This window comes from Garra rufa, chromosome 8 (assembly GCF_049309525.1).
Source record: "Garra rufa chromosome 8, GarRuf1.0, whole genome shotgun sequence".
Taxonomy (NCBI): domain Eukaryota; kingdom Metazoa; phylum Chordata; class Actinopteri; order Cypriniformes; family Cyprinidae; genus Garra; species Garra rufa.
The window spans coordinates 39,931,060-39,951,314 of NC_133368.1; the positions used below are offsets into that span (position 1 = coordinate 39,931,060).

Sequence of the window (20,255 nt, forward strand, 5' to 3'; positions counted from 1 at the left end):
GTGATATTATTAGCTGAATTTCCAGAAGTCTTTACTCCAGTCATCAGTGTCATACAATCCTTTAGAAATCATTCTCAGCTGTGATACTTTTTTAAAGTATACATTTTTCTTTGATAAATAGTAAGCATTAATGCAAAATAGATTAACCTTGATTAATTCTAAGCTTGCTGATTAAAAAGGTCACATTATTTACATTGCCCTCTTGACTAATGAAAAAATTATCCGTATTAGTCTACAAGAGTCTTTATGATAATTTCCTGTTTTATGGTTTTTCACATGGCAACAAAATGGCTTTCATTGACTTTTATAAAAGCTTTTTATATATATAAAAATATTTGAACAGAAAATATAACAAAATTTTAAAAAGGCTAACATTATTTGTTAGCCTTTTCCCTTTTTTTACCACTGTGACATTTAATACGTCATTAAACATACAGTTGAAGTCAAACGTTTACATACACCTTAAATATCTTATTCAGGTCAGTAACATACATTTTGTATGAACCCTCTTACTTTGGTAAAAATAATTAACATTTTGCAGATTCTGCAAGGAGTATGCAAACTTTTGACTTCAACCGTATTTATCATACCTCTGTTGTACTCAATTCAGCTGAAGCATATTTATTTAACAAACCAGAGAACCAAGATAAACATGACTGGCATTTTAAGAAAGCTGAGTCCCATGCTCTCAAATATCAATCATCAAACAGGCCTTTATTGCATTAATATTGCTTTGATAGTATGTCTCAAGAAAAGTAGACCATCCACTCTGACATAAATAGAAACACCAGACAAATAAAATAGAATAGAGCATTATAAAAAAGACAAACAACAGTAACTCATATTTAGAGATGTGTGTGGATGTGTGGATGTTTTCAACATGTGATCAGATGTAGCAGCTCTATCCAGACTCTCTCTTGTGTAGTTTGGTAGCTTTACAACCAGTAGAAACAGATGTAAATGTGTGTACTGTATATACACACATCTAGCAGCTCTGTCCAGCTTCTTTCTGTAGCATGGCCTCCTCAGTGCGGAGGGGGAATGTGTCAATGGTGGTAAAGACCTCAGCTGCTGTGATGGGGAAAGTGTAGCGCTGTTTATCCACTCCCTGTTTGTCCAGGAGCACCAAGTTAAATGAGTTCTGAGACAGCTGCAGCAGCAACCTGCCACATACAAACAAAACACACACATTTAGTTCAGATGTTCATTGTGAATGGTTTACTTTTGGAATCAATTTACAACAAGTTGCACATAGGTCCTTGAAATTCTGTACAAAACAGTGTTTGAAGATTATTAGAGCCGACTTGCAAGCACTGTAATCAAGTGACTGACATACAGTAATGAAGTACCTGAGCTGTAGAGCCAGTCCTGGAGGGATGAGTCTGTGTCTGATGCGGCCAATCTGAGCTGGATAAACCCCCACCAACTCAATCACTGTCACATGTCTCAAATCCAGACCACACTGGGCATGCTGAAATACCACACACAAACAAAATATCAATGCAGTTTAGTTGCTTGTGTGTGTGTGTGTGTGTGTGTGTGTGTGTGTGTGTGTGTGTGTGTGTGTGTGTGTACCTGGTATTCATCACGTTGTGGGGACCAAATGTCCCCACAAGGATAGTAATACCAGTAATTTTTGACCTTGTGGGGACATTTCTTAGGTCCCCATGAGGAAACAGGCTTATAAATCATGCACAATGAGTTTTTTTGATGAAGTAAAAGTGTGCACAATCTCCTGTGAGGGCTAGGTTTAGGTGTAGGGTAGGTGTAGGGCGATAGAAATTACGGTTTGTACAGTATAAAAACCATTACCCCTATGGAATGTCCCCATAAAACATGTAAACCCAACGTGTGTGTGTGTGTGTGTGTGTGTGTGTGTGTGTGTGTGTGTGTGTGTGTGTGTGTGTGTGTGTGTGTGTGTTTAAATAGATAAATATGATTTTTTTTGTACATTTAATTGTACAAATTATTGTAAGAATGGATGGATGGATGAAATAATAGACAAAAAAATGGATGGATGGATGGATGCTGGATAGATAGAAATGATAGATAGAAAAATGGATGGATGATACAAAGATGGATAAATCGATATAGAACAACAGAATGGTGGAACAGTACAATGATAGAACGATCAATAGATAGATAGATAGATAGAATGATAGAATGATAGATAGATAGATAGATAGATAGATAGATAGATAGATAGATAGATAGATAGATAGATAGATAGATAGATAGATAGATAGATAGATAGATAGATAGATTGATTTTATTCTTTCTGACAGCAAAGCACTGGAATGCTAGCCTGGCAAGCCAGACCCACATAAATGTAGGGTCTGGGCACTCTCCATAGACAGGGCTCAACCGGAGGGGTGGGATAAACGGTTGTCTTTCAAACTCCTCGCCACGCAATAGGATAGCGCTACAACCAATCAGAGACTTAGTCGGTCAGGTGACGTAGTCAGAGCGACGAAGATTTTTAACAAAAATCAGTGCACTGTGCAGTCTGTCAGCTAAATAATAGACATAGATGGGCACTAAACCTTTAAAAGTAAACAAAAACATGCACAGACAAATCCAAATTACACCCTGCGGCTCGTGACGATACATTGATGTCCTAAGACACGAACGATCGGTTTTTGCAAGAAAATGAACAGTATTTATATAATTTTCTTTTTACCTTTGATACACACCCACGTCCATCTGTCATGAGCACGAGTTTAGCATATCTATGATTCGACTCGTCACATGTCAACGCGCTTTGATGTAGTATACGCAAACACCGAAAGGGGAAATATGTAAAAAAAAAAAAAGTCCAGGATGAGTTTGCGCAAGCAAACATAATCTTTTTCAGCTTTAAATGGGTTTGAACAACCAGGACAAGCGCAAGTAATTACCATTTTGAATAGCCGCTATATCCACAATCTCTTGTGCTGTGTAAACAATGAGTGTCGTATACACGCCACAGATCGCTTCCGGTGTTTGCGTATTCTACACCACAGCGCGTTCAGATGTAACGAGCTCCTGCTCAGGACACATGGACGTGGCTGTGTATCAAAAGTAAAAAAAATATATAAATACTGTTCAGTTTTCCACGCTTAATTCACGGAACCAGGAATTCATGTCTGACTGAACTTATGGTCGCAGGTCAGACGTCATCATGTTAAGCCCGCCCACCGACTCGTGATTGGCCCGGTACATCTTGGATTTTTCGGAAATTTAAGTGAATTGAGAGTAACTAGACTGACCTTAGAAGCAAATGTAATTTGCTGCCGCTAGGGGCGCGTCTAGATTCTAGGCTACTGGAATGCATCAAGCTCGTAAACATTACTTCATAAGTGGGAAATAGGAAATTTCCAATAGTAAAAGAAGCATAAACCCTTAGTGCAACAGTCATTGTAGAATAAAAAGGCAGATATTGATCTTGTACCTGTAAATTAGTCATCTGGAATCTGTAATAGTGATTGGCAGCTGAGGGGGCCGAGACGATCAGAATGCGGCGTTTCTCGTAGAACTGGTCCAGTAAAGCAGCAGCAGACCGCACACCAACATTAATATTCATGGCTTTTAATGAAACAAACGATTACAATGTTATTCACCAGAGAGCAAGACAGGAAGAGCAAGATCATGAATTTTCTCATAAGAATATCATGAATAATTCTGTCATGAAAATTTTGCTATCATTTATTCGAACAATCTGCCTTACAATATTAAACTTGAATATTTTCCCTGAATCAGCAGCATCACTCTTTCAGAAATGCTATGTAATCTTATAAGGTGGTATGATGTATAATTGAAGGAGTTCCTCTAAGCTTTAGATTGTAGGTGTTTGTGAGGTATTAATGTTTTTTCCGTACGAGCACAGGAAGTCTCCAGGCCAGACCACTCCATGTTAAACTGGCAGACTCTGGCAGCGCTGCCCCTCAGCTCGTAACCACCCAGACAGCGGAATTCACACGTGGCCCCGTAATTATCACCCGCACTGTCACATTTCATCCAGCCATTGTCAGGGACAGAGAGAGGAGTACAGCGACGCACTGCAATATGCACATACACACACACACATGGATTGTATATCAATGCCACCACAATCCTAGCATGTTATGCAATTTTCTGCTAAATAAACTAATGGCATTTTTCAGTAATGTCACAATAGTTTACCTGTTTTCAAAATGGTTTAGCTTTACTTTTCTAGTACCAGTACTTCCCTGCATTATACAGTTGAAGTCAAAAGTTTACATTCACCTTGCAGAATCTGCAAAATGTTAATTATTTTACCAACAATTATATTTCCAACAATGACTGTATGATTTTGAGATCCATCTTTTCACACTGAGGACAACTGAGGGACTCATATGCAACAATTACAGAAGGTTCAAACGCTCACTGATGCTCCAGAAGGAAACACGATGCATTAAGAGCCAGGGGGTGAAAACTTTTGAACAGAATGAAGATGTGTACATTTTTCTTATTTTGCCTAAATATCTTTTTTTATTATTTAGTACTGCCCTTTAGAAGCTACAGAAGATACTTACATGTTTCCCAGAAGACGAAATAATTGAAATTTACCCTTATCCTCAAATTCAAAAAGTTTACACCCCTGGCTCTTAATGCATCATGTTTCCTTCTGGATCATTAGTGAGCGTTTAAACCTTCTGTATATATGAGGAGTCCCTCAGTTGTCCTCAGTGTGAAAAGATGGATCTTATAATCGTACAGCCATTGTTGGAAAGAAAAATGCTGAAAACCAAAGAATTTGTGGAACTTGAAGGATTTTTCCGAAGAACAGCAGACAGTTTAACTGTTCAGGACAAACAAGAGACTCTAAAAGAAAAAACAGCTGTGGATCATCCAGGTAACAACACAGTATTAAGAATCAAGTGAATGTAAACTTTTGAACAGGGTCATTTTTATAAATTCAACTATTATTTTCTCTTGTGGACTATATGTAAACATCTTTTATGTGAAATATCTTATTCAGGTCAGTACTAAATAAAAAATAACATGCATTTTGCATGATCCCTCTTAATTTGGTAAATTAGGATGCTAAAGTTTTAGAAGAACTTACCTTTCACTCGGACATTGAACCTGCAGGTTGCCTTGTTCTCAGCACGGTCAAACACAGTGTATGATAATTTATGATTCCCCTCTGGAAAGTGTGAGCCTGATGGCTTTCCTTTCAGTATAACACTACAACACAAACAAATAGTCTTTCTCACAACTGGATGAAACTGGACAGTAACTGGATTTGAATATGAACTCAGCTAGAAAATAATTCCAAATCCAGGCAGTAAGTGGTCAAATTTTGTGCTCCTTTCATACATGGTGTGTATAAACCTGTTACACTGACTCTGTTAGGATGCCATCTGCCGTGTCTTTGCCCTCTGGTGTGTCCCACGTCACTTTGGCTGTGAGTTTTCCTGGTTCAGCGGTCTTCTCCTTTATGTTAGGACACTTAATAACTGGGGGATCCACATCTGAGACAGAAAACACCTTTATATGCCTCACCACCTAAATACTATGTTCTGGATCCACATCTGTAAATAAATATTAGTGAGTGCTCAATGACTATTTAACCCACCCACGCACACACTGTTGCCGCCGCTCCACTTTCTGCTGCTTTGGCAGGTGGCGCTGTGGTCTCCTCGAAGTATGTATCCTGGTGAGCAGAAAAACTGGCAGCGGGAGTTGAAGTACGATCCGTCTGAACACTTATAACCTCCGTTAGATGGCATGGTCAATTTTGGACAGCGGACCTCTGTAAACATAATTCATGCCCTGGTGAAAATGAATTATCAATGGACAACCACTGCAGTCAATCCACAAATAAACCCATGTATCATACAGCGGCGGACTGACATGTGGTTGGTTGTGGGCTTGAGATGCCTTCAGATTTGAGAGCAGATTTTTAGCATTGTTACTCCAGTCACATGATCCTTCAGAAATCATTCTAATATTCTGATTTGCTTCTCAAAAAAACATTATATGTTAAAAACAGCTGAGTAGAATTTTTTCAGGATTCTTTCATGAATAGAAAGTTCTATCTGCAATAGAATTCTTTTGTAACATTATAAATGTCTTCATCATAACCTTTGATCAATTTAAAGCATCCTTGCTAAATAAAAGTATTCATTTTATAATCTATTTCCCCCTCACAAATTATACTGGTTCCAAGCTTTTGAATTGCATATTGTTCCAAAAGCTTTTTATTTCAGATAAATGCTGATCTTTGGAACGTTCTGTTCATCAAAAAATCTTGAAAAAATGTATGCAACTGTTTTAAATATTGATAATATTAATTAAATTAAAAAAAATGTTTTAGGATCTGGGATCTGTGACACTGAAGACTGGAGTAATGAGGCTGAAAATTCAGCTTTGATCACAGGAATAAATTACATCCCAAAATATATTCAAATAGAAATCAAGTATTTGAAATTGTAAAAATATTTTACAATATTACAGCTTTTGCTGTATTTTGAATCAAATTAATGCAGGCTTTGTGAGCAAAATATAATTCTTTAAAAAACACTGGAAGAATCTTACTGTTAAAAAACACTTAACTGGTAGTGTACATAATGTGGCAAATTGAAAACACCATTTTAGGTTTCTCAGTTACTAATATTGAAATGATGATAAGAACTGTTAAAAAGTTTGAAAATGTTTAATTTTTAAGTTAATTAATACATTTTATTTAACAACGATGCATTAAACTGATCAAAATTAACAGTAAAAACATTTCAAACAAATTTGGGTTTGCCTATTTAAAATAATAAATTACATTTTAAAATATATTAAAATAGAAAGGTTATTTTAAAATGTAATAATATTTCACAATATTACTGTTTTTACTGTATTTTTAATAAATAAAATATAGCTTTGGTTAGAATAAGAGACTTAACAAATATTTTACCAACCCCAAATTTTTAAATGGTTTAGTAAATAAACAACAAAAAGTAAATAAAACATACCAAATAATTTGTGATTATGAAATGTTTGCAAAAGGGTTGCAATAAAATATAAAACTGATTGTGCACTAATTCATCTTAACTATTAAAGTGAGTTAAAGGGATAGTTCACACCAAAATTAAAATTCTTTCATTTCTTTCACCCTCATGTAAACATGTAAACCCTCTTTTATTAAGCGTCGTAGTACTCTTGCAAATTCTCATAGCTTTAAGCATTAAGGTTGAACCACTGGTGTCACATGGACTATTTTATCGATGTCCTTACTACCTTTTGGGCCTTGAACGTGTCAATGGTGTTACTGTCTATGCAGGGTCAGAAAGCTCTCGGATTTCCTCAAAAATATCTTAATTTGTTTTCAGAAGATGAACAAAAGTCTTGAGGGTGAGTAATTAATGACAGAATTTTCATTTTTGTGTGAACTATCCCTTTAACCACATCAGCATTCATGATCTTATAACTGAGTTGTGTCAATGTTGACGTCAGACCTCTGCAAGCATAGTTTCCTGACCACTGTTTGCTGGCCATACAGAGGATCTCGCTGCTGCCGTGCATCTCATAGCCCGTCTTACAGCGGATCTTGCACCGAGTTCCTAGAACATTTTTATAACGTTCTCCACGTGGAGTCTGGCAGCTGATGTGACCATGTTTGACTTTCACTGGGGCGCACCACGGCACACCTAGAAAGAGACATGTGTTATTACACACATACGCAAATACTCTGAAGAAAGATACTGAGTCATACCAAAACATATAAAACATGGTCTTACAAACTTACCTTGACAACTGGCATCATCCAGACATGCATGGAGAAACATGAACACAGATAAAGTAGCAAAGCCACAGAAGAGGAGGAAGCAGAGGCCTGAGGCAGTCAGAGAGGTAGCATCCTCTTTTATGTGAATGTATGTGTTCTGACAGCAGCGCTCATGTGTTAAGATGTGGTAAGAGAGTTTTACTAATAGGTTTAAAGGGATAGTTCACCCAAAAATGAAAATTCTGTAATTAAATACTCACCCTCATGTCATTCCAAACCTGTAAGACCTTCGTTCATTTTAGGAACACAAATTAAGATACTTTTGATGAAATCCAGGAGATAAATGACCCTGCATAGACAGCAATGCAGCTGACACGTTCAAGGCAAAGAAAGGTAGTAAGGACATTGGTAAAATAGCTGGTAGCTTCATAAAATTACGGTTGAACCACTGATGTCACATGGACTAATTTAGCAATGTTCTTACTACCTCTCCGGGCCTTGAATATGATAAAAACGTGGTCAAAATATCTTAATTTGTGTTCAGAAAATGAACAAAGGTCTCACAGGTTTAAAACAACATGAGGGTGAGTAATTAAAGGTTGTATCAGCGATTTCAAGCCTGAAACATAAAGTGTCAAATTCAGCTGACCTTTCTTCACGATCCGCTCGCTGCCTGCCCCATAAATCGACTGTAAAAAAAAAACGCGTCTCTCTGGTCAGCCTAGGGTCCGAGATATGCCAAAAAAACAATCGGTGCTACCAACCTTTCCACAGATAAACAAACAGTGTTCCAACCAATCAGCGTCAGGGGTTTGGTGTTGTGGACTTTCCTACTGGTGCAGGGATGTGAGGGAGGCGGAGCGAAAGTCCACAACACCAAACCCCTGACGCTGATTGGTTGGAACACTGTTTGTTTTTCTGTGGAAAGGTTGGTAGCACCGATTGTTTTTTTGGCATATCTCGGACCCTAGGCTGACCAGAGAGACGCGGTTTTTTTTACAGTCGATTTATGGGGCAGGCAGCGAGCGGATCGTGAAGAAAGGTCAGTTGAATTTGACACTTTATGTTTCAGGCTTGAAATCGCTGATACAACCTTTAATGACAGAATTTTCATTTTTGGTGAACTATCCCTTTAAGTTCTGTGTAATGGGTTTTGGGATCAGAATGTGCATTTAATCTAGATGTCCTTGCGTGTGTTCACCTGTCAATCGCACATCTTCATCATCAGTGTATGGCCAGTATCCAGAGCCTGTAAAACAGTTTAGGTCAGCAAAAGCAAGAAAGAGCTGGCATGACCGCAGAAATTCAGATTCAGAACTAGAATAATTTGTATTCTGTGCGACCGTATTAGAACAAAGCAAACCACAGTTTGATTTTTGTTGTAATATCTTGTAATATTTTTTAAGTTCAGTCTGGTATGGAAGCCTCAGAATAGAAAAAGTCATTTTGTACACTACCAAAGGTTTGGGGTCAATGAGATTTATTTATTTTAAAAAAAGTCAGCAAAAAACCTTTTCACGTTTTCCAATAACGTTTTTCACAAAAACATTAGGCAGCACAACTGTTTTAACATTTCCAAACTTATTACGAAATGTTACTTGAACACCAAATCAGCATATTAGAGTGATTTCTGAGGGATCATGTGACAGTGAAGACTAAGAAAGTCAATAAAACGTACTCGGTTACTAACGTAACCTCGGTTCTCTCTAGAGAGGGAACGAGTACTGCGTAAGAAGTATCTTACGCTAGGGGAAAATCCTTTTCTGCGAGATATTGAAGCCAAAAATTATCCTTAATTTTGAAATAATGTAAAGCGCGTTGCAGCAGCATACAGACATAGGCGAAACAGCTTGCGCGCCTATTGGCTGCTCTGCGGCAACTGCAGCAGCCTATTAGAGCGAGGCCTGACGCGACGCCAGATCCAATGGGGGCATTTCGCGCCCTTTGCGTCGCTTCGCGCCCTTTTCGTAGCTTCCCGCCTAAAAGGGCGTGGTCTAGACCTATAAATATCGCTCATAGGCAGCTATTATCTGGTTTTTCATCATCAAAGCAACCAGAGCGTGCGCATGCACGGCAAGATACGCAGTACTCGTTCCCTCTCTAGAGAGAACCGAGGTTACGTTAGTAACCGAGTACGTTCTCTTACTAGAGGGAACGAGTACTGCGTAAGAAGTATCTTACGCTAGGGGACCCAGTGTAAAACGCCGTGCATGCTGAGATCTGACACCAAAGACCCAAGGGCGAAAGCCCGGGGTTCATACAGTTCATAATCACCTATAGAACTCACAGGGAGTCCGGGGAAGAGGGAGGGGCAACGCCGCACTCTTCCACATAGTGCAGCGTCACTCAGACGCTAAGAAAACGTACATACAGGGCGGGGTTACGGCCTGAGCTGACGTAAGAATAAGGGTCTTCACACAGTTTGCTCAGACACATCTTGTGCTATCACTTTCACTGTCGACCCTAGAGCTGTGCTCAGTAGACGCAGCATTCCGAGCTGATAACATCAGGTCAGACAACACTGAACATCTAGACTGACAGCAATCTGGCCTGTAAGGCGGGAACCTCCAGGTTGTAAAACCTTATAAATGTAGACGGAGAGGCCCAGCCCGCCGCCGTACAAATATCTTGCAAGGCAATCCCACTCGACCACGCCCACGATGAGGCCACGCCCCTCGTGGAATGTGCTCTGACACCTAGCGGGCACTGCATGCCCTTGGAAGCATATGCCAACGCAATAGCATCAACTATCCATCTGGATAAGCTCTGTTTCGACGCGGCCAGTCCCTTGGGACGCCCGTAAAACGAAACAAAAAGCTGCTCTGTCTGTCTAAAAGCAGACGAGCGAGACACGTAAGCTCGTAATGCCCTGACTGGGCATAGGAGGCTCGCGTCCGTTTCCTCATCATTGACCGGTAGGGCTGACAGCGCGATGACCTGTGCCCTAAACGGTGTGTTGAGTGATTTTGGAACGTAACCATGTTTGTGTTTGAGTATGACTTTAGAGTCATTAGGTCCAAATTCCATGCACGTCGCGCTCACAGAGAGTGCGTGCAAATCCCCTATGCGCTTCACTGAAGCGAGAGCCAGCAGAAACACGGTCTTAAGAGACAGGTATTTCAAATCAATAGTCTGCAGAGGCTCGAATGGTCCACCTTTCATGGCCTCTAGTACCACAGAAAGGTCCCATACGGGGACTGTGGGAGGTCTGGGGGGATTTAGTCTTCCAGCTCCCTTCAGGAAGCGAATAACTAAATCGTTCCTTCCTATTGACTGACCTAGCGTTGTGCTCGAGAACGCTGTTATGGCCGCCACATAGACTTTGAGCGTGGACGGGGTTCTGCCCTTGTCCAGCAGCTCTTGTAGAAAGGAAAGCACCTCCATCACACCACAGTTAGTGGGTGACGAGCCGCGAGCTGCGCACCAGCCCGAAAACACTGACCATTTTGAGGAATAGAGCCGTCTCGTAGACGGGGCTCTAGCCTGCGTGATCGTGTTTAATAGTCCTTTAGGGAGTTCATCATATATTCGCTGGTGGCCCAGACATGAAGGGACCACAGCTCTGGGTGAGGATGCCAAATCGAGCCGCTGGCCTGAGAGAGAAGGACTCTCCTCACTGGTATCGGCCACGGGACAGTGCTCGTCAGCTGCATCAGCGTTGGGAACCAGGGCTGGTTTTCCCAAAACGGCGTTATCAGCAGTATTGAACATCCTTTTTCCCTGACCCTCTCTATCACCTGAGGTAGGAGAGAGACGGGGGGAAAAGCATAGAGATGACGGCGGGGCCATTCGTGGGCCAGCGCGTCTCTGCTTTTTGAGTAAAATTCCAGACAGTGAGCGTTGTTCGGAGACGCAAACAGGTCTACTTCCGCTCTGCCGAATTTCTTCCACAGTAGTTGTACTGTCTGTGGGTGTAGAGACCATTCGCCTGCTGGAACATTGTTCCTGGACAGTCTGTCTGGCCCTATGTTTAGAAGCCCCGGCACATGCGCTGCTTTCAGCGAGCGCAGGTTGCGCTGAGCCCATACCAGGAGGCGTTCTGCAAGTCTGTATAGGTTTTTGGACCTGAGACCGCCCTGGCGATTTATATAGGAAACCACTGACATGTTGTCCGAGCGGACTAATACATGGTTTCCTTTTATTTGGGGACAGAAGCGCATCAGCGCGTTCTGTACTGCCAACATTTCGAGGCTGTTGATATGCAGGAGCTTTTCCCGTTCTGACCACTGGCCAAAAGACGGTCTGCCCTCGAGCAGAGCCCCCCATCCCGAGGTGGACGCGTCCGTAGACACCACTTTTATTCTCGAGGAAGTCCCCAGGCTTACACCTAACTGGTACCAGTCGATTGCTCTCCACGGATTCAGGGCTGTGACACATTACTGATTGACCGTGATACAAAGCCGACCGGGCGCCCACGCTTGACGCGGGACGCGCGCTTTCAGCCAGAACTGCAGTGGGCGCATACATAGCAGACCCAGCTGCAGAACTGATGACGCTGAGGCCATGAGACCCAGCATTTTCTGAAATTTTTTGAGCGGGACAGACGCGCCGCAGCGGAACGAGCCCGCTGTGCGCTGAATGTCTGCTGCGCGCTGTGGTGACAGCCGCGCTATCATTGACAGCGAGTCCAATTCTGTGCCCAGGAAGGAAGTTTTCTGACTGGGGGACAGTGAGCTCTTCGCCCAATTGACTCTGAGACCCAAATTCTCGAGGTGATCGAGTAACATGGTCGTATGCTGTACAAGCACTGAGCGAGACTGCGCTAGAATCAGCCAATCGTCCAAATAGTTCAGTATGCGCACGCCTTTCAGTCTGAGAGGAACGAGCGCTGAGTCCATGCACTTCGTAATGTACGGGGTGCCTGGGACAAACCGAACGGCAGGACTGTGTACTGATATGCCTGGCCCTCGAAGGCGAGTCTCAAAAATCGCCTGTGACGTGACGCTATCTGTATTTGAAAATACGCGTCTTTCAGATCCACTGACACGAACCAGTCTCCTTGGCGAACTTGCGCGAGGATTTTTCTGGTCGTGAGCATCCTGAACCGACGCTTCACCAACGCTTTGTTCAGTTGCCTTAGATCTAATATGGGTCTGTGACCCCCGTCTTTTTTCGGTACCAGGAAATATCTGCTGTACAGCCCCCCTTCGCTTTGAGCTTGAGAAAGGGGCTCTATGACCCCTTTGCTCAATAGTTTCGCCACTTCGGCTCGAAGCAGGTGTGCTGCTTCTGTCTGCATTGTGGTCTCGACGCGCGCTGTATAGCGGCGCGGGCGTCGGTGAAACTGTAGCGAATAGCCTCCTTTTATAATGTCCAGCACCCATTTCGAGACCCCTGGAAGCTTTTCCAATGCGTTTGCATGAATAGCTAGAGGCTGAATACGAAGCGCGCTCCGTTCTTTCATTAACGGAGTGGTTTCGGTATGCTGTGGCACCAGAGACGTGCTCGTGACATTCGGGGCGTGGGGCACGCTGATAGCGGGAACTATTATGTCTGTGTGTGTATGTGGTTGTGTGGCAACAGGCACATTTAACACACTGCAAACACCGTTCGCCTGCATACACGTTAGTTTCGTTTGTACAGAAACCTTTTGACGTGCATAATGTGATGTCTGTGGGCACTGTTAAGTGGACACGTTTACCACATGTGAAGCGCAATCGATCTGAGCCGATTTTATGTTCGCAGGGTCTGTATGACAGGTTGTGCTTGTGTGTAGAAATGAGCACTGGAGGAGTGGGCATTTTTGACTACACGTGAAACACCATCGGCCGTGGCCGGGACTCCAGAAAATACACTCTATTGGGGGTTTATCTGGGTAGCCGTGAAAACAACCTTTGTGTGCAGGCAAGCGGGCGACAGAACCGGCTTGTTGGCTGCAGCAAACACTGGAACAGTCACATTTAACACACTCCAAACATCGTTCGCTTGCATGGAGCGAATGCACGCTGATTTCATGCAAAAAGTGCTCGTGATATTTGAGGCATGGGGCACGCTGATAGCGGGAACTATTATGTCTGTGTGTGGATGTGGCTGTGGGGCAGCGGGCACATTTAACACACTCCAAACAACGTTCGCCTGCGTAGAGCGAATGCACTTTTGGTTTCGTTTTCACAGAAACCGTTTGACGTGCATAATGTGGTGTCTGTGGCCACTGTGAAGCGGGCATATTTACCACGTGTGAAGCGCAATCGATCTGAGTCGATTTTATGTGCGCTGTGCTTGTGTGTAGAGATGAGCACTGCTAGTGGGCATTCTTACACGTGAAACACCATCGGCCGTGGCCGGTTGTGAAGCGCAATCGATCTGTGTCGATTTTATGTGCGCTGTGCTTGTGTGTAGAGATGAGCACTGCTAGTGGGCATTCTTACACGTGAAACACCATCGGCCGTGGCCGGTTGTGAAGCGCAATCGATCTGTGTCGATTTTATGTGCGCTGTGCTTGTGTGTAGAGATGAGCACTGCTAGTGGGCATTCTTACACGTGAAACACCATCGGCCGTGGCCGGTTGTGAAGCGCAATCGATCTGTGTCGATTTTATGTGCGCTGTGCTTGTGTGTAACGTTAGAGATGAGCACTGGTTAGTGGGCATTCTTACGACACATGAAACACCATCGGCCGTGGCCGGGACACAAGACAATACACTTTATTGGGGGTTTATCTGTGTAGCCGTGGGAACGACTTTTGTATGCAGGCAAACGGGCGACGGAGCCGGTTTGTTGGCTGCAGAAAACACTGGAACAGTCACATTTCCTGGAACTGGACGAGCGAATAACTTTGGTGGGGGTCCGGCAACAGCGGGACTCGTACACCGTCGTTTTCCCAGTTGTGCTAGGACGATTTCGGAGGCTCAGGTTTCAACTCAATCCTGGGCCGCGGGCCGCGTCTGGCGGGGCGGCGGCCAGACGAGAAAAACGTCAGAAAGCGTTAACCACGGGTGCCTCTCAGCAACGGTGAGAGACCATGTTACGCAGCGCTGACGCGGCTAGGCGGCGGCGAAAGCGCGGCGAAGCAGGTTTGACGTCTGACGGCAAGCTTTAGAGGGGAGGGCCGACTTAGCACGCCGTCCAGCGGAGGGCAGACATAAGTGGGCTGCTATCGCCTCTTCTGAGCAGCATGCGCGTTTCCGCTTTGGCGGGAAACGGAAATCAGAATCAGTAACCTCTTCCTCCTTCATGGCCCCCCTCGTCAGCGGCGTCGATGGAAGCGGTGGCAGACAGCGGCCGCTTTACGTCCGGAACAGAGGCTGACGAGGTCGATGAAGCAGGCGGGCGAACCGGCGAGCTTTGTCGGCTGGGGGGAGTGTCCGGGGCCCGCTGGGCACGGCGCTTTTTACGGCGCTACACCGCGGCGGGCGGGGGAGCAGTCTCAGTGAAGAAGGCAAGGCAAGTCCTCAGAGTCACCATTGGCATCTGCACGAGCCGTATGAAGGCATCTTTAAAAAGACGCTTTGCTCTTTTTAGAGAAACAGTGTGTATCGCAGCGGCGACACACACTGTAGATTATAAAGGATATAGGCGCCGGAAAGCGCAGCAGGAAGGCACGGAAGGCGGCGTGGCCAGCAGCTTTGGTGGCTCGTCCCGCTGAGATGCTTGCAGTCAAACGGCGGCTTCTTATCCGGCTCCAGCGATGCGTGTGCTTCGCTTGAAGGATGAAAAATCAGATAATAGCTGCCTATGAGCGATATTTATAGGTCTAGACCACGCCCTTTTAGGCGGGAAGCTACGAAAAGGGCGCGAAGCGACGCAAAGGGCGCGAAATGCCCCCATTGGATCTGGCGTCGCGTCAGGCCTCGCTCTAATAGGCTGCTGCAGTTGCCGCAGAGCAGCCAATAGGCGCGCAAGCTGTTTCGCCTATGTCTGTATGCTGCTGCAACGCGCTTTACATTATTTCAAAATTAAGGATAATTTTTGGCTTCAATATCTCGCAGAAAAGGATTTTCCCCTAGCGTAAGATACTTCTTACGCAGTACTCGTTCCCTCTAGTAAGAGAACCTTACAGACCTTACTTTTTTTACTCTGAGGCTTTCATAGCGAACCGCTGAAATGGGTTTGTTGTATTTATGGCATGGCATGAAATACTACAGTGACCCCTGCAGGTAATGAAGAGAATTACAGTATGTCATAGGGCGATGCGGTGAAAATGGCAGCCACATAAAATAACACAAAACACTATATTAGAACAACATGCTTTGCATGGTAGTTGTAGATGGAATAGATGTTGGCATGGCTTCATTCAGAGGACAAACTAGTAGCTGCTAATTTTACGTTGCTTATTTGCTTTGAATGTCAGGACAGAAGCTCTTTTACAACAGTCAACGTGAAATTTCATCTTCCATCAACCATGCTGCAGAAAAAAACACTAATGTTCTCCAACACAAACAGGTTTCGATGTTCTATTCCATCTAATTTTGTGACTTGTACTTACTGTGATCTGAAAGTAAGCGATCCAGAAACTTAAAACAAGGCCAGCTTCAAAAAAAAAAAAAAAATTGGAAAAATCTGTTTCCCACAGATCGCCCTCTCAGACTGGGATCAAACACAAAAAAACAAGAGCCTGCATTCAGTGCATATAAATTGATGCTGATTCGCTTTTTTATTCACTCTAGTTCTGTTCTTTTGTCTCTCTCTTGTGTGTAAGTGTATGGATGGCAGATCACACAGCAAGTTAGATCAAAGCTCCCTCTGATGCAGTAACAAGAACTCAAGAGACTCAGCAGCACATACACACACACACACACTCATACACGCAGTGTTAATGCAAAGCTAAAGGCGAATTATGACAGGACCAGAGTTTTCCAACTTCTAGCATGGAAAACACTCCACAGGGATCATGTGTGTAGGTGTGGGTTTGCTCCATTTGGCAGATGAGTTTTCCTGTTCCATTTTGTTAAGCTCAGCAGAATGTTGTGTAACCCAGAATACTCACTGACTTGGCTCAGTATCACTGTCTCCCTCTCATACACACACACACACACACACACACACACACACACACACACACACACACACACACACACACACACACACACACACACACATGTATAAATACTTCAAATGGAGGGAGTTTCCACTTTAGAAAACTTTATGTTAACTAAACCATATAGCTACTACTGTTTTAGTGCGATCCTGAGGATCACAAAAGATTTCACAATTTCTACAATGTTTAGATTAAAAAAAACGGCTCACTCTTGAATGGACGATCTACAGTCATTAGTCATCAGAAAGTAAGATCCCTTAGGCTCCCCGTGTTCAGCATCTGCAACAGTTCCAGCCTGACAGATTCATGACTCCTATGTGTGTGGAAGTTAGTTAACCTCATTCTACAGCTTAAAAGGTCAAATACAGATGAATTGCGTTCATATCTAACTATCAGCCAGCACACAATGGCCTATCAATCATCCAGAACATCTTAGAACACCACATAAAACTGGTTTCTCTCATATCCAACTCTCATATCCAACAAGTTAGCTCACCCAAAAGAGTTTTGTAAATCACTAAGAGCTATTGAGTCACATTAGACAAAACAGTTACCTCAGGCTGTTTAATTCATTTGAGTTTGATCATGTGGGCATTTTACAATGACATAAAAGCACGTGAAATTCACTGGTAATCGTTCTCAGGGCAGTGTGTGACAGTCTGTGTCTGTTCTGTCTTAATCTTGTAACATGTGTTTATGGTTTAGTCTGTGTTTGTGTTCCCAAGGCCATTTAATATACACCAACACAAATAGCCACCCAGTCTTTGTGAATAAACAACGTACAGCATTTGAGGTAATTCAGCGAAACGTTGTAAAATGTCATTTATTTTACTGCCATTTACTTTATGCAATGAAGCCAACATGTGAGTCTGATTGTCTGTTGTACTCGTAAATTGAACCTCGAGTGCATTTGCAAATTGAAGTCTGGACCACAACCACAACCTAAGCCCAATGACATGAGCCACAACCTCACACAGTCAACAGTTTATTGAATTACATTTCCAGTCATGATTGAACTCTAACAGTCCTCGAAATGAAGATGGATTGGTAATTTAAAGCAATTAGTTCTAGCGCCACAACACATATGCATCTCTACAGCTGCTTGAATTGTGTTTCCAGCGGCACAGGAAATTCACATGTCTCAGCGGGTCCAAGCAAGTCTCTTTGCTTTTTTGATTAATTCTCTAAACAAAAAAAATCTTGGACCGAGAAACCATGGTTTGAAGGGATATATTCTGCTTCGGCTGGAATATAAACAATATTTTCTAGAAGCAAAGTGAACTTTTTGTTCTCGCTAATATACACAAAATACTCCAAATAAAGCTTAATCAGGCCAATACAAACTTACACGCTTAAAAATAAAGGTTCTTAATTGGCGTCAATGGTTCTATAAAGAACCTTGAACATCTATGGAACCTTTTAAATTAAAAAAAATAGTTGAATATAGTTAAAAAGGGTTCAAATGTTCTTCAAAAAGGTTATTTTAGAAACTGTTCACTGTTCTTTGGGGAACCAAAAATGGTTATTCTATGGTATCACTGCAAAAAAAAAAAAAAAAAACATTTTTGGAACCTTTATTTGTAAGAGTGTTAACCAAATCACAAAGTGGATTAAAGTGCTACAAATACCTAAAAAGATCAAGATGTGACATGAAACTACATCAAGTACATCAGGCGTCAAGCAATCATAATCTGGCAAAGGAAAAGTACAAAGAGCCTCCAGCTCTGAACACAAAAAAGCTTTTTTCTTTCTAAAATGTGAAAAATATCAAAACATCAGAGTCATATTTCCAAAAATCTGATCCAGACCTCATGCTATCTGAAGATGAAAAAATAGAATCATTCTGGCAGAGGTAAACACAGCTATGTAGCATTGTGTCAAAGCCTGAGGGAACATGAGTGCACAACACCAGCATATCAATACATGTCTCCAGCGATGATTTATTATTTGTTGATCCATATTTTGCATATAGAATTTGTGAAATGTAATCCAATGTCATATTTTATGATATTTTACTACTTTATTCTAGAGACTTAAGCAAGCAATTCATCTGAGATGCAAACACAGTAAGAAGAAATATTATCCAATTGAGTAAGCACTTAAAAGCTTGCCTAAAGGTTGCTTATTTTTTATTATTATTATTATTTATAGACACTACCTACTTAGAGAATAATGAGCAAACTGGTAATGTATCAATGTGTAAGGTATTAAAGATTGAAATTATCTAAACGAGAGGACAATTAATGAACTGTTATTTTAAATTGTATTAAAGGTTAAAATGATCTAAATTACTAAAATATCATATACTATAAATATGCATGACTCAATGAATGATAAAATAATAGACAGTCAAACCAAAATTTAGAAAATGGTAATAAAATATGACAAGAACTCAGAGTTAAACTGTGTCAGAACAAATTCTTCTTGATAATGTCAGATAACTTTGACAGAAAGGTATGTAACGAATTACAACCAACCAAAAAATCTGTTAGTATCTTGTCTTAATAATTTTTGGTCCCAACTTTTTATATATTTTACTGGTAGTTCACTGTATAAAGAATTTCTTAGATTTAATGTGTCAGTTTACTTTATTTTGCTATCCTCACCTACATAAATGAACTATTGAGTCCTGCACCCACTAGGAAAATGATGGTGTCTGAGTAATTTTTGTTGACTGTATATATGTAGCTACGCACACTCACCAAAAAGACTGGTGAACATGGTCTTTGGAAATAATTGTAAATGCTCACAGTCATCCCAGTAAAACTGCTGACCCACTTCCAGAGGACAGTTCATTATTTGTATTCCACTAATCACAGATTCTTTAAAGACGATGCATTCAAAACATATGTCAGAATCATCAGTATTGCGCAGATCGTCCGGGAGCGCAGTGTCCTACTGGTGACAAGTCATCAGTGCCTTTTCATATGAAAGAGTTCAGTGTCTTATCCCTGGATTTAGGGAACTTACCCCCTTCTTTCCCCCCCAAACAGCCCCAAAAGCGTCCACGTAAACACTCTGTGCTCTGTTGTAATAAACTCTGCCTTGTAATAAACTCTAATACAGGAAGGCTAGTAAAACACCATGGGAAAACTCATAGATGCACAAACACTTAATTCCTTAACTTTGCATTAGTTTAATAAGTCTTTCTCAACACATTTTGACTTATCAAAGCTCACAGCACGAAACTCAACAGGAACCGTTTGGATGAGTCTCTTACCGTCATACGCGACACTCCCGGACAGCTGAAGTCCCACTATCATGTACACACACATCCAGGTGTCCATCTTTAGGAAGTCCAGGAGCTGCTGGGAGACCTCGAGTACATTCCTACGCGAGAATCAGAGCACAAGCCCGATCCCGCCTCCTCTCCAGAAATACGAGAGCTCTTCATTCAGCGCGAGTGCGCGCACAGAGCGGCGCGTGGATTCTTGGCTATACTTGTATAAACTATGGTACTGTTATGAGCGAAAAGCAAACAGCAAAAAGTAGGTTATTGGGACACTTAGGTCACAGTTAAATTATCTTTTTATTATTTATAATTTATTATTGGAGTCCA

The 20,255-nt window shown here is 42.2% G+C and overlaps 1 protein-coding gene across 2 annotated transcripts; it reads right to left on the reverse strand.

Annotated features, from left to right (window-relative positions):
• Nucleotides 1-693: 693 nt before the first annotated feature.
• srpx (sushi-repeat containing protein X-linked) lies at nt 694-20,225 on the reverse strand. Of its 2 annotated transcripts, XM_073845445.1 has the most exons (10): nt 19,917-20,223; nt 8,922-8,969; nt 7,452-7,643; nt 5,582-5,758; nt 5,351-5,477; nt 5,069-5,190; nt 3,858-4,037; nt 3,431-3,564; nt 1,350-1,471; nt 694-1,163 (listed from the first exon to the last, which is right to left on the reverse strand). In XM_073845445.1, the coding sequence occupies exons 1-10, from the start codon at nt 19,981-19,983 to the stop codon at nt 986-988; spliced, it is 1,347 nt and encodes a 448-aa protein (XP_073701546.1). In that variant the 5' UTR covers nt 19,984-20,223; the 3' UTR covers nt 694-985. The 2 variants fall into 2 exon arrangements, with proteins under 2 accessions (XP_073701546.1, XP_073701547.1); XM_073845446.1 differs by lacking the exon at nt 8,922-8,969 and having other exon boundaries at nt 19,917-20,225.
• Between the last annotated feature and the right edge of the window lie 30 nt (nt 20,226-20,255).